Raw genomic sequence first — 11,745 nt, 5'->3', positions numbered from 1 at the left:
CTCGCTGTCGTTTCTCTAACCCTAGGTGTTCTCAGGGCTTTTAAACTTTCCTGCGGTGTTTACTCTCGGTTCGCATGTGCAAAAAAAAAAAACTAATAAAAATGACATCCCTAGCTTTCTTTTCTCACAAAAACTCTGTCCAGTAGGTTACCTCGCTTTAGTTTTTTGTAACGAGGTGTTCTCGGCACCACAGGCTCGTCAAAGCAGCGTGCTTGGGTTATTAAACTTATCTACGGTGTTCATTCTCGGTTTGCATGAGCAAAAAAACCTAAAACAGACATCCATAGCTTTCTTTTCTCACCTAAAGTCTTTCTAGTAGTTTGACTCGCTGTAATTTCTGTAAAAAGGTGTGTCGAGCACTACGTGCTCATTCCAGCAGCATGCTTGGGTTTTTAAACTTCTTGGTCTTGGTTCGCATGTGCAAAAACATATGAAACAGACATCCATACCTTTATTTTCTCACATAAACTCTGTAAAGTAAGGTCTCTCCCTGTCGTTTCTGTAACGAGGTGTTCTCTGCACTACGAGCTCATTAAACCAGCGTGCTTGGGTTTTTAAACTTCACTATGGTGTGTATTCTTGGTTTGCATGTGCCAAAAATATTAAACAGACATCCATACCTTTCCTTTCACACGAAAACGCGTCGGACTGGTACTGCTGCTGCAAACTTCTCGTATGCAGTGGTGCTGAAACTACACGTGAGGTACACAAATTTACGTGCCCCTCCCATTCGCTGGACCAATCCATGAGCTTAAAGTGAAAGCTCGTGTGGGAAGGACACAACATGCACATGGCTGGGAATGCGCTTTTACGCATGCTTTGGTTCTTAACACAGCTAACACCGACACATAAAATGTCTTATTTCACTTATTTGGTTTTTATTGATACACAGCTAAGATCACTTTCACTTTAATCAAGATGTGTCTGACTTTGAAATATATTTATGAAACGTTATGCTTTAGCAGAATATGACTTATAACGTCCCATTTCTCACAATACAGTGAAATATACAAACACATTTTTAACACAGATGTCACTTATAAAGACTTGCATCAGTATTGTTCAGCACAGACAAATCCAAACACTGCTTTACACATTTTTATGTATTTATTTGTTTAATGTATTCATTGTTTATGTATTTATTTAGTTATTCACTCATTCATGACCCTAACACCCACTTTAACAAAACATCTCTGGCTCTAGCAGTGTGGCACATATCCAGGGCCAGCTGTAGCCTAGTGGTTAAGGTACTAGGTCAGTGACCAGAGGGTTGCTGGTTCAAGCCCCACCACTGCTAGGTTATCACTGTTGGGCCCTTGAGCAAGGCTCTTAACCCTCAATTGCTCAGACTGTATACTGTAATGTAAGTCGCTTTGGATAAAGGCGAATGCTGAAAATGTAAATATCCACCTATTTAACTTTTTTTTTAAACTCTCTCTCTCTCTCTCTCTCTCTCTCTCTCTCTCTCTCTCTCTCTCTCTCTCTCTCTCTCTCTCTCTCACACACACACACATCTGCAAAATCTATCAACAAACACTGGCGTTGTCCATTTATATATTACACATTCCAACACAATTTTACCTTCATGTTCTATTTACCTTACACCTCCTCCTACACTGCTGCAAATGTTTTAGATCTTTGTTTTTATCATAACGTGTCTCTAATGCTACTTTCACAAGCACTGAAAGGTTTCTAAAGCTATTTGTTAGTTTCAAATTCAATATTCACTACAACTGTACTGATTTGAATTAATATGAATTGTTGATCATACACTGCTGTATTCTCCCACACTGTCTTTCCGTATTCCTAATATGTTTTGTTATTTTTTTTTTGGCTACATTGTCATGTCTCTAATGGCTGTTTGTCCCACCTAATTGTACAATATTAAAAAATGCGACAAACATGGCGATTATATAACATTGTAATAGGGTTTATGGTTGTTTCTTTGTTTGTCTTTCTTTCTTTTGGAACAACATGTTTAGAAAAAAAATTCTTAACATTAAACATTAGTTACAGAAAAATATGTCATGTGGAATTCATCACATCGATTGTGGACCGATTTACTGTGGGGTAAAAACAGTGGAGGTACTAAGTTACGCGCTTTACATGAGGCCTACTCCGAGCAGCTGCGGTCACAGTGGGCGGTCGCTGCTTAACTCCGCCCCATTGTCTTCAACTAGGTCCGGTTGAGGGAAATAACAGGCTCGCTGTGAACGCTCGTCCTGCTTTATTTCAGCAAAAGCAGTAACGATGTCCGGAAGAGGAAAAGGCGGCAAAGGTCTTGGAAAAGGAGGCGCTAAGCGTCACCGCAAAGTTCTCCGTGATAACATCCAGGGTATTACTAAACCCGCCATCCGCCGTTTGGCTCGCCGTGGCGGTGTGAAGCGTATTTCCGGCTTGATCTACGAGGAGACCCGCGGTGTGCTCAAGGTTTTCCTTGAGAATGTCATCCGTGATGCCGTCACCTACACCGAGCACGCCAAGAGAAAGACCGTCACCGCAATGGACGTGGTGTACGCTCTGAAACGCCAGGGACGCACCCTGTACGGATTCGGGGGTTAAACGTTCAGACCTCCACGCTAACACAACGGCTCTTTTAAGAGCCACCCATCTTATCAAGTTAAGAGAATTTTCCTCTTTTTAAATATTAGATCTGAATATGTTATACACACTGTATCTAGCTAGTTTCCCATGTTTGTAATACTTGACTCTTTACCTTCTTTTATTTATTTATTAATATATTACTGTTTTTGGGCCCTGACTGCCACGGAGCGAGCGTTGCCCAGAGACACTTGCGGCCGCGGTGTTAATAACTGTTAGTTCTTTGTTGTACATGTTTATTGGGTTTGTTGTTTGGTGTTCTGTTTAACGATGTTAGTTTGTGCATAGTGTATTTGTTTATTTATATGTTGAATGTAAAACCTACCGTAACCGTGTAGCGCGGGGTTAGGGATAACATGGCTACAATAGCCGAAAGTAGATGGATGTGTTGTGACTCGTGTCTTAAACCTTGCAACTAATAGAGAGATAATCTTGTTGTCATAGCAACTCACGAGTTCGTGTAATCTTTGCAAACGCCAAAATAATAATAATAATTTTGGTTAAACACTAAGCAATGTGGCTCGATTCATAAGGTTTACCTGCACTGACTGAACAGATTCATAAACACACTACCGTACCTTTAACATTATAGTGCAGGTACAGGAAATAGCTTAATTCATCTCTTATTTCATGAGTGATTAATAATCGATTCCTACATGTAATACATGAAGTAATTAAAAAATACTCTTTACCTCCACTTGAGTAAAAGTACTAAAGTATTTACCTTCAAATGTACTTAAGTATGAAAGTAAAAGTAGCATGATTTATTATGGCTCTAATGTTTTATTATCATTTCTGTAAAAAGACTCTTAATTAATCAACTTTTAGGTGAAAAGACTCGAGTGTCATTCATTAATCTGACACTAATGTTTATTAAAATTATCATAAGAACAAAACACTGATTGGTGTGATCGCTTCACGCTTCCTTCATTTTGACAATGTTACGTTTTTATTCACACATAAACCAAAAGGAACCACAGATTGTTCAGAATGTAGTGGAGAGAAAAGTAAAACATTTCACTACCAAATGTGATGGAGTTAAAGTAAAAACTCACCCAACTAGTTACATTTACTTAGTTACTGTCCACCACTGCTAATGTATGCCTTAATGCAGGAGCAATATATTAATTATTTTAGTAATTAAGGTACAAGTGTCATCAGTTATTCATGAGATTCATACAGGTCATCAGGATGACCATCACAAATATTACCTCATGTCATGTTTGTGGTGCTTTAACTGAAAAGTGGTGCTTAAATATTTCTTATTTAATTTTATGATCTGTTGCGGATTAAATAACTAAAGATTTGTTATGAAATCACTGAAAATGTTTGCTAAGTAGTGGAAATGAATGTGGCTCTATGGGTTGAAAATGTACAACGGTTTTATTTAGACACAATGCCGCGCAGCTTGTACTGATGGCTTTCAGTCTCTACGTATCATTTGCAGATATTAAACTATCTGTTTTCTTGTGCCTCATGTGTGACAAATTGTCATTGGACTATATGTCCATGTTTAGTGATGATGCTGATGATGATAATGTCATAATAACAGAAGAAGAGCAAGAATTTAAAAAAATCACAGGATTGCTGGCCTAAAACAAGAACAAATACAACAACAGAGAAAAAAAAAACACTACTACTAATATAAAGTACTACTATATGTATGTAATATATATATATATATATAAATTATAAATAACCATACAACAATAAAAAAAAATCTTTCTCTCTATATCTGTTTTTTCTCTCTCTCTATTTTATTCCAAGAGCTTTATTAGCGTAAATGTTGTAGTACTTACAGTATTGCTAAAGCATTGAAAAGACAGAATATGAATGTATATACAGGGAAAAAAGGAAATATACGTAAATTAAAACAATAAAAAGTAATAAAATAAAAGACATGTATATATGGAACACTTTCTCTTTGTGGGTTAATTCAGACTGTTCCTCTGTTCGGGTGTATCAGTCCGTGTCTCTCAGACTGTTGCAGGCAGATACATACTGAGCTGCTACAGTGCTGCTCTCCTTCTCCTCTCCTAACATGATGCTCAGTTTCTGACTGCTGTTATTTATGTAGTATGTAGATTCAGATTCAAGTAGCTCTATAGGCATGACAGTAGAAAACAATATTGCCAAAGCAGTACAAACTATAAACATTAAAACTGAACAGAGAACACAAATAATAGACAATAAAAAATAATTTCTCTAATTTACATAAAGATATACAGAGGATATATAAATGTTCTTAATAAACATATATAGATGTGTGTGTGTGTACACAAATTTGTTACCAACTGTCTCTCAGGTGCACCATGGTGTAGCGCTGACACATACTGTGCCGTGAGTGTTTTCTGTGATTTTTCTAATTCTGTAAGTGTTTGGTGATTTGGGATTTGTTGTTTAAATCTGTCTGTGACATGTTCTTGTGTTGGTTTGAATTTTTGGCAGTGAAGAAGGAAGTGCATCTCTGTCTCCACCGTGAGATGTGGCTCCAGTTTGTACTTACTTTTTATTTCACGATAGTATTCTAGTCTACTGTGAGATTGGATTTGGTTCTCCCAGTGTTCTAGATCCCTGTTCTTACTGTTAGCTATGAGCTGTTGGACAGTGCTGTGATCTATGCTGAGGCCTGTTTGAGGGTCAATGAGTCTCAGGGCCAGCTGGCTGAGGGCACTTATTTCAGGGGTCAGTTCTTGGCTCTGTAGTGATTTAAATTGTAGTGACTCTTTGGGACTTGACTTTAGGTGTATCAAGAAATGTTGAGATCTTGTTTGTATGTTTATATTCGGCCTATTTCTTCCCTGCAGGTGATGGTTGGTGTTTTCCTTTGGACTTATAAAATCATTCTACAGAAATGAACATGCAGAGTTTCTGTTGGATGTTTGTCCCATTTAATAGAACTGTGAAAATTCAGTGGACCCCATACTTCACTCCTGTACAGTGCAATGGGCTGAATCACACTATCAATTAATTTACTCCATTGAGGTGGGAATGTCAATGTTGTAAAATCTCCTACTGATTGTGTACAGGCCTCTGCCAGCTTTTTCCTTTAGTGCATTCACTGCCATGCTGAAACTCCCTGATGCAGTAATGAGTACAGCCGTGGTCTAGTGGTTAGGGCAGTGTTTCTCAACCTTTTTTCAGTCACGGCACCCTTTGAAAGTACGCAAAATCTCAAGTCACCCCAGTCTAAAATGTATTTAAAAGTGTACACTCTGCAAGCCCTTGGACTGCTAACACACATGCGCGCACACCATAAGGTGTCATTTGGGATAAACGTGTAAACGTGACTTAATTTTACCAGGAAACCTGAGCCTGGGATGATGCACACAATCGCTCTATTCTGGCAGGGATGGATGAAAGGCAGAAACGGAGCTCCTGGTCCAGAGCCCTCAGTCGCTCCCTGTACTTGTTCTTGATGCGAGTTAGGCTCGAAAAGCTCAGTTCGCGCCATGAACGAATCAGATTTAACATAATTAAACAAGTTAATAGTTTATTTCTCAATTATTTGTCATTATACTAAGAGCACTGCTTCTTTTCTGCATTTTCTCTCTGTAGCTCGGTTACGGCTCTCTCAACTCAAAAGAAGCTTTATTGGCATGACAAATAAGTACATTTATTTGTATTGCCAAAGCAAGTTACAGAAAAATAATAAAAATAAAAATAAGAAAGAACAAATTTATACAAAACAGTTACATGTGCAAAAAAATATAAAACAGAATAAAATATTAATAAAAACAGTGCAAAATAATAATAAAAATAATTATATTTACAGTAATGATCAGTTTGCGTGTGTGTGTATCTCTCTCTCTGTGTTTGTGTGTGTGCGTCTCTCTCTCTGTGTTTGTGTGTGTGTCTCGTTCAGTGTGTGTTTGTGTGTGTCGCTCGCTCTGTGTGTGTGTGTCTTTATATATTAATAATTTAAATATTAAATTATTAATATTTTATTCTATTTTATATTTTTTGCACATGTAACTGTTTTGTATATTTTTGTTCTTTCTTATTTTTATTTTTATTGTTTCTCTGTAACTTGCTTTGGCAATACGAATGTCCTTATTTGTCATGCCAATAAAGTTTCTTTTGAGTTTGAGTGTCTCTCTCTCTCGCGCTGTGTGTGTGTGTGTGTGTGTGTGTGTGTGTGTGTGTGTGTGTCTCGCTCGCTTTGTTTTCTTCAGATTTACTTTTAGGGCCCAGTTCTGGCTGTACTTCTCCAACAGGTCTAGGTGCAGCTGCATAGAGTAGAAATTTTACTTCCCCGTCCTGCAGAGTGAGTCCGGGGGCTGCACACTAATTCATTTATGTAGATATTAAACAGTGTTGAATTCTGTGTTGTGTATGTTTGTCACCAGTTCTTACAACACTTTTGTTTCTTAGTAGTATCTGTGTGTTTCTCTGTAACTTGCTTTGGCAATACGAATGTCCTTATTTGTCATGCCAATAAAGTTTCTTTTGAGTTTGAGTGTCTCTCTCTCTCGCGCTGTGTGTGTGTGTGTGTGTGTGCTCGCTCCCCGCTCCCCGTTTTCGGATTAGAATTTCGATAATAAACAGCTCTTATTATGATTAATTCCCTCTACTGATGGAAGCGGAATGGGTGGATTACAGCCGAATTGCGCAGAAATAAAAAGATATACATATATAGCGGCTCCCAGAGGCGCGACTCGGTTCCTTTTGTTCATTTTAAAGAGCCGTTTAATAGAATCAAATCGTTCGCGAACGACTCATCAGTATCAGAATATTTTTGACGGCACCCCTGACGAAGCCAGACGGCACCCCGGTTGAGAAAGGCTGGGTTAGGGTACTGGACTAGTAATCAGAAGGTTGCTGGTTCAAGCCCCACCACTGCCAGGTTGCTGCTGTTGAGCCCTTGAGCAAGGCCCTTAACCCTCGATTGCTCAGATTGTATACTGTAGCTGTACTGTAAGTTGCTTTGGATAAACGCGTCTGCTAAATGCTAAAAATGTAAATGTAATGATGAGACCAAGGTAAGTGTATTGCATTGTGTGCTCCAGGGCAGTGCTGACCATGGTAAACTGGTGCCATGTGTTCCTGACATCTAGGTTTGTTTTTGGAAGACAATCATTTTTGTTTTCTTCAGATTTACTTTTAGGGCCCAGTTCTGGCTGTACTGCTCCAACAGGTCTAGGTGCAGCTGCATAGAGTAGAAATTTTACTTCCCCGTCCTGCAGAGTGAGTCCGGGGGCTGCACACTAATTCATTTATGTAGATATTAAACAGTGTTGAATTCTGTGTTGTGTATTGTGTATGTTTTGTTGTAATTAAGTAATTTCACAATGGAGGTCAAGCATGTGGAGTGCTGCCACCTGGTGACGCCCTGTATGTTTGTTTTCTGTGTAAGTTTCGTTTTCGTTCTGAATAAACACGTGAAACTTCAATAGGTTATGGGCCCAGTCATGTAGTTTAAAAACGGCTGTTTTACACGGTGTTTGTGTGATATAAACGGTGTTGTGGGATTCACAATGGAAGATAAGCTGTTTATAGAGAAGCTGAGTGGACCAGAGAACTAAGCAACATGGAAATTTCAAATGGAGCATCTATTGAAAGCTAAAGGACTGTGGGGCATGGTAATGGAAACGGACAACTTAGCAGCAGATGCTAATGCACAAGCTCGAGCTGAATTCACAAAACAGCAAGAAAAGGCATTTTCTGTGTTAGTGCTGAATGTAAGTACGCACCAGTTGTACCTGATTACAAGCTGTCAGACTCCTAAAGAAGCGTGGGACATGCTAAAAGGACATTTTGAGAGAGATACTCTTGCAAATAAGCTGTTTCTAAAGAAAAAATACTTCAGGTGTGAAATGAAGGAAGGAGAAACCATAACTGAGCATTTAAAACGAATGAAGGAGTTAACTGACAAGCTAGGTGCTATAGGTGCTGTAATTGAAGATGAAGACCAGATTGTAACACTGCTAGGTAGCCTGCCACCAAGCTATGCAACAATTGTGACTGCGTTAGAGACAAAGATGGACAATTTGACACTGCAGTTTGTGCAGCAAGCGTTAATAAATGAAGAGCAAAAACGAGTCCATTCTAACGGTAATGTCGGTAGCGCTGCATCGGGTGGTGCATCAGCTATGTCAACACAAGTTCGTGGAGATATGCAGGCTAATTCTAGGACAGTGGGAGTTGACAGATCTAAATGGAAATGTTATAAGCGTGGTAGGGAAGGACATTTAATGCGTAATTGTCGAAGTTTGAAAAATAAAAATCAAACCCACAAGGCTAAAAGCATGACATGTGAGGATGCTGAAGACTTGTCTGAGAGTGCATTTGTTGCTAAAGAGGCTAATCAGAATGATATGCCGCAGCAGGTCGAGTGGCTGATCGACTCTGGAGCATCAAAGCACATGACTTGTTGTAAAGAAATTCTTCAAGACTACCAGGAATTCTCCAAACCACAGTCAGTGAAACTGGGTGATGGCAGAGTGGTTGACGCCCAAGGACTTGGTAACGTCAAACTGAAAATGACTTTCAAAGTCAGTGATTTCAAAGATGTCACCATGTATGATGTGCTGTATGTTTCCAAGCTATCTGGGAATCTCTTCTCAGTAGGAGCTGCTGCCAGAAAAGGACATACAGTGCAGTTCAAGAAGTCTAGATGCTACATTTGTGGCAAAGATGGAGATCTTCGAGGAATGGGAACACAGAGATCTGATGGATTGTATCAGCTGGATGTCGAGGGACGTTCGCCCACCTGTCATGGTGCAGCAAGTGCATCAGTAGCAGCCAGTCTATGGCATCAACGACTGGGACACACCACCAAGATAAAGGATCTTAGGACTCTAGTAAGCGGAATGGACTTTTCTGCACAGAAAGAAGTTTCCTTTTGTGAAGCGTGTGTGGAGGGCAAGCTGTCTAGAAAGCCTTTTAAACCAGTGGGAGAAATCCGTTCCAGGCGTAAGCTACAGCTGATCCATAGTGACGTCTGTGGTCCCATGCAGACTGAATCCATAGGTGGATCAAAGTACTTTGTGACATTTATTGATGACTACTCAAGATGCTGCAAGGTATACTTCATGAAACAGAAAAGTGAAGTGTTTAGCAAGTTCAAAGAATTTGAAAAAACATTCTCCAATGAGTGTGGACAAAAAGTCACAAGACTGAGAACAGACAATGGTGGGGAATACACATCTAAAGAATTTCAAGAATACCTGAAAGCTCAAGGCATCCACCATGAAATGTCTGTACCCCATACACCTCAGCAAAATGGTGTAGCAGAAAGAAAAAATAGGACTTTAGTTGAAGCAGCTAGGAGTATGCTGTCTCATGCTAAGTTACCAAATACTTATTGGGCAGAGGCTGTAGCAACAGCAGCTTACATACAGAACAGGCTGCCCACATCTTTTCTGAAGCAAGAGACACCCTACCAGAGATGGTGTGGCAAAAAGCCAAATATAAGTCACATGAGAGTATTTGGCTGTGTAGCCTATGCTCATGTCCCAGACATAGAGAGAAGGAAGCTGGACAAGAAAGCTGTGAAGCTTCGTTTCGTGGGATATGCAAACAATGCCAAGGGCTATCGCCTGTTTGATGAGGAGAAAAAGAGAATTCTTCGCTACTTGAAGGGGACTTTGGACCTCGCTCTCAAGTATGAGCATTCAGAGTCTAAAATTTTAGTCGGGTTCTCAGATGCTGACTGGGCTGGAGATCAAGATGACCGTCGCTCTACAACCGGTAATGTCTTCTTATTGGGTGGAGGAGCAGTGAGTTGGGTAAGCAAGAAACAGTCAACGGTTGCACTGTCAACAGCTGAAGCTGAATACATCGCTCTCAGCCAAGCAGCACAGGAATGTACCTGGCTTACACGACTACTGAGTGATCTTGGAATGGATGCTACGTCTAGTGTGATTCTGGAGGACAACCAAGGAGCTATTGCCATCGCGAAAAATCCAGTTGATCATTCAAGGACAAAGCACATAGACATTCGTTACCACTACATTCGTGAATGTGTGCAGAATGGACAAATTCAACTACAATATTGTCCTACAGATGACATGAAGGCAGATATCTTGACCAAGCCATTAGCAAAGCAAAAGTTTGAGTATCTTAGGAAAGAGATTGGACTTTGCGCAGTGTAATTTTGATAAGGTGTACTGTTTACTAAGTTAAGAGAACTGTAAGAACTGTAAAGAAGGGGAAATCTTTCTAAGTTTAGTTAATAGGACTTATTGTTCCAAAAGTGTTCAGGTTTAACCATTCTAAGTGATAGAATTTGGTTTATTAAAAAAAAAAAAAAAAAAACTCTTAATTTCATTGTAAAATTAAGTGGGAGTGTTGTAATTAAGTAATTTCACAATGGAGGTCAAGAATGTGGAGTGCTGCCACCTGGTGACGCCCTGTATGTTTGTTTTCTGTGTAAGTTTCGTTTTCGTTCTGAATAAACACGTGAAACTTCAATATGTTTGTCACCAGTTCTTACAACACTTTTGTTTCTTAGTAGTATCTGTGTGTGTTTGAGTAAAATGTGTGTATATACACACACACACACACACACACACACACAAATACAGTGTATCACAAAAGTGAGTACACCCCTCACATTTCTGCAAATATTTCATTATATCTTTTCATGGGACAACACTATAGACATGAAACTTGGATATAACTTAGAGTAGTCAGTGTACAGCTTGTATAGCAGTGTAGATTTACTGTCTTCTGAAAATAACTCAACACACAGCCATTAATGTCTAAATAGCTGGCAACATAAGTGAGTACACCCCACAGTGAACATGTCCAAATTGTGCCCAAATGTGTCGTTGTCCCTCCCTGGTGTCATGTGTCAAGGTCCCAAGTGTAAATGGGGAGCAGGGCTGTTAAATTTGGTGTTTTGGGTACAATTCTCTCATACTGGCCACTGGATATTCAACATGGCACCTCATGGCAAAGAACTCTCTGAGGATGTGAGAAATAGAATTGTTGCTCTCCACAAAGATGGCCTGGGCTATAAGAAGATTGCTAACACCCTGAAACTGAGCTACAGCATGGTGGCCAAGGTCATACAGCGGTTTTCCAGGACAGGTTCCACTCGGAACAGGCTTCGCCAGGGTCGACCAAAGAAGTTGAGTCCACGTGTTCGGCGTCATATCCAGAGGTTGGCTTTAAAAAATAGACACATGAGTGCTGCCA

The 11,745-nt window shown here is 39.7% G+C and overlaps 1 protein-coding gene across 1 annotated transcript; it reads left to right on the top strand.

Moving 5' to 3' along the window:
* Positions 1–2,247: 2,247 nt before the first annotated feature.
* LOC134328253 (histone H4) lies at positions 2,248–2,562 on the top strand. The gene has a single exon (XM_063009339.1). The coding sequence runs from the start codon at positions 2,251–2,253 to the stop codon at positions 2,560–2,562; it is 312 nt and encodes a 103-aa protein (XP_062865409.1). The 5' UTR covers positions 2,248–2,250.
* The last annotated feature ends 9,183 nt before the right edge of the window (positions 2,563–11,745 follow it).

The sequence above is a fragment of the Trichomycterus rosablanca genome, chromosome 15 (assembly GCF_030014385.1).
Source record: "Trichomycterus rosablanca isolate fTriRos1 chromosome 15, fTriRos1.hap1, whole genome shotgun sequence".
Lineage (NCBI taxonomy): Eukaryota > Metazoa > Chordata > Actinopteri > Siluriformes > Trichomycteridae > Trichomycterus > Trichomycterus rosablanca.
The sequence above is the reverse complement of the archived record's forward strand: the minus strand, read 5'-3'. Positions and strand labels throughout refer to the sequence as shown.

Bases quoted from the DNA above. Each gene is read 5' to 3' on its own strand.
- LOC134328253 (XM_063009339.1), top strand. From the start codon at position 2,251: ATGTCCGGAAGAGGAAAAGGCGGCAAAGGTCTTGGAAAAGGAGGCGCT.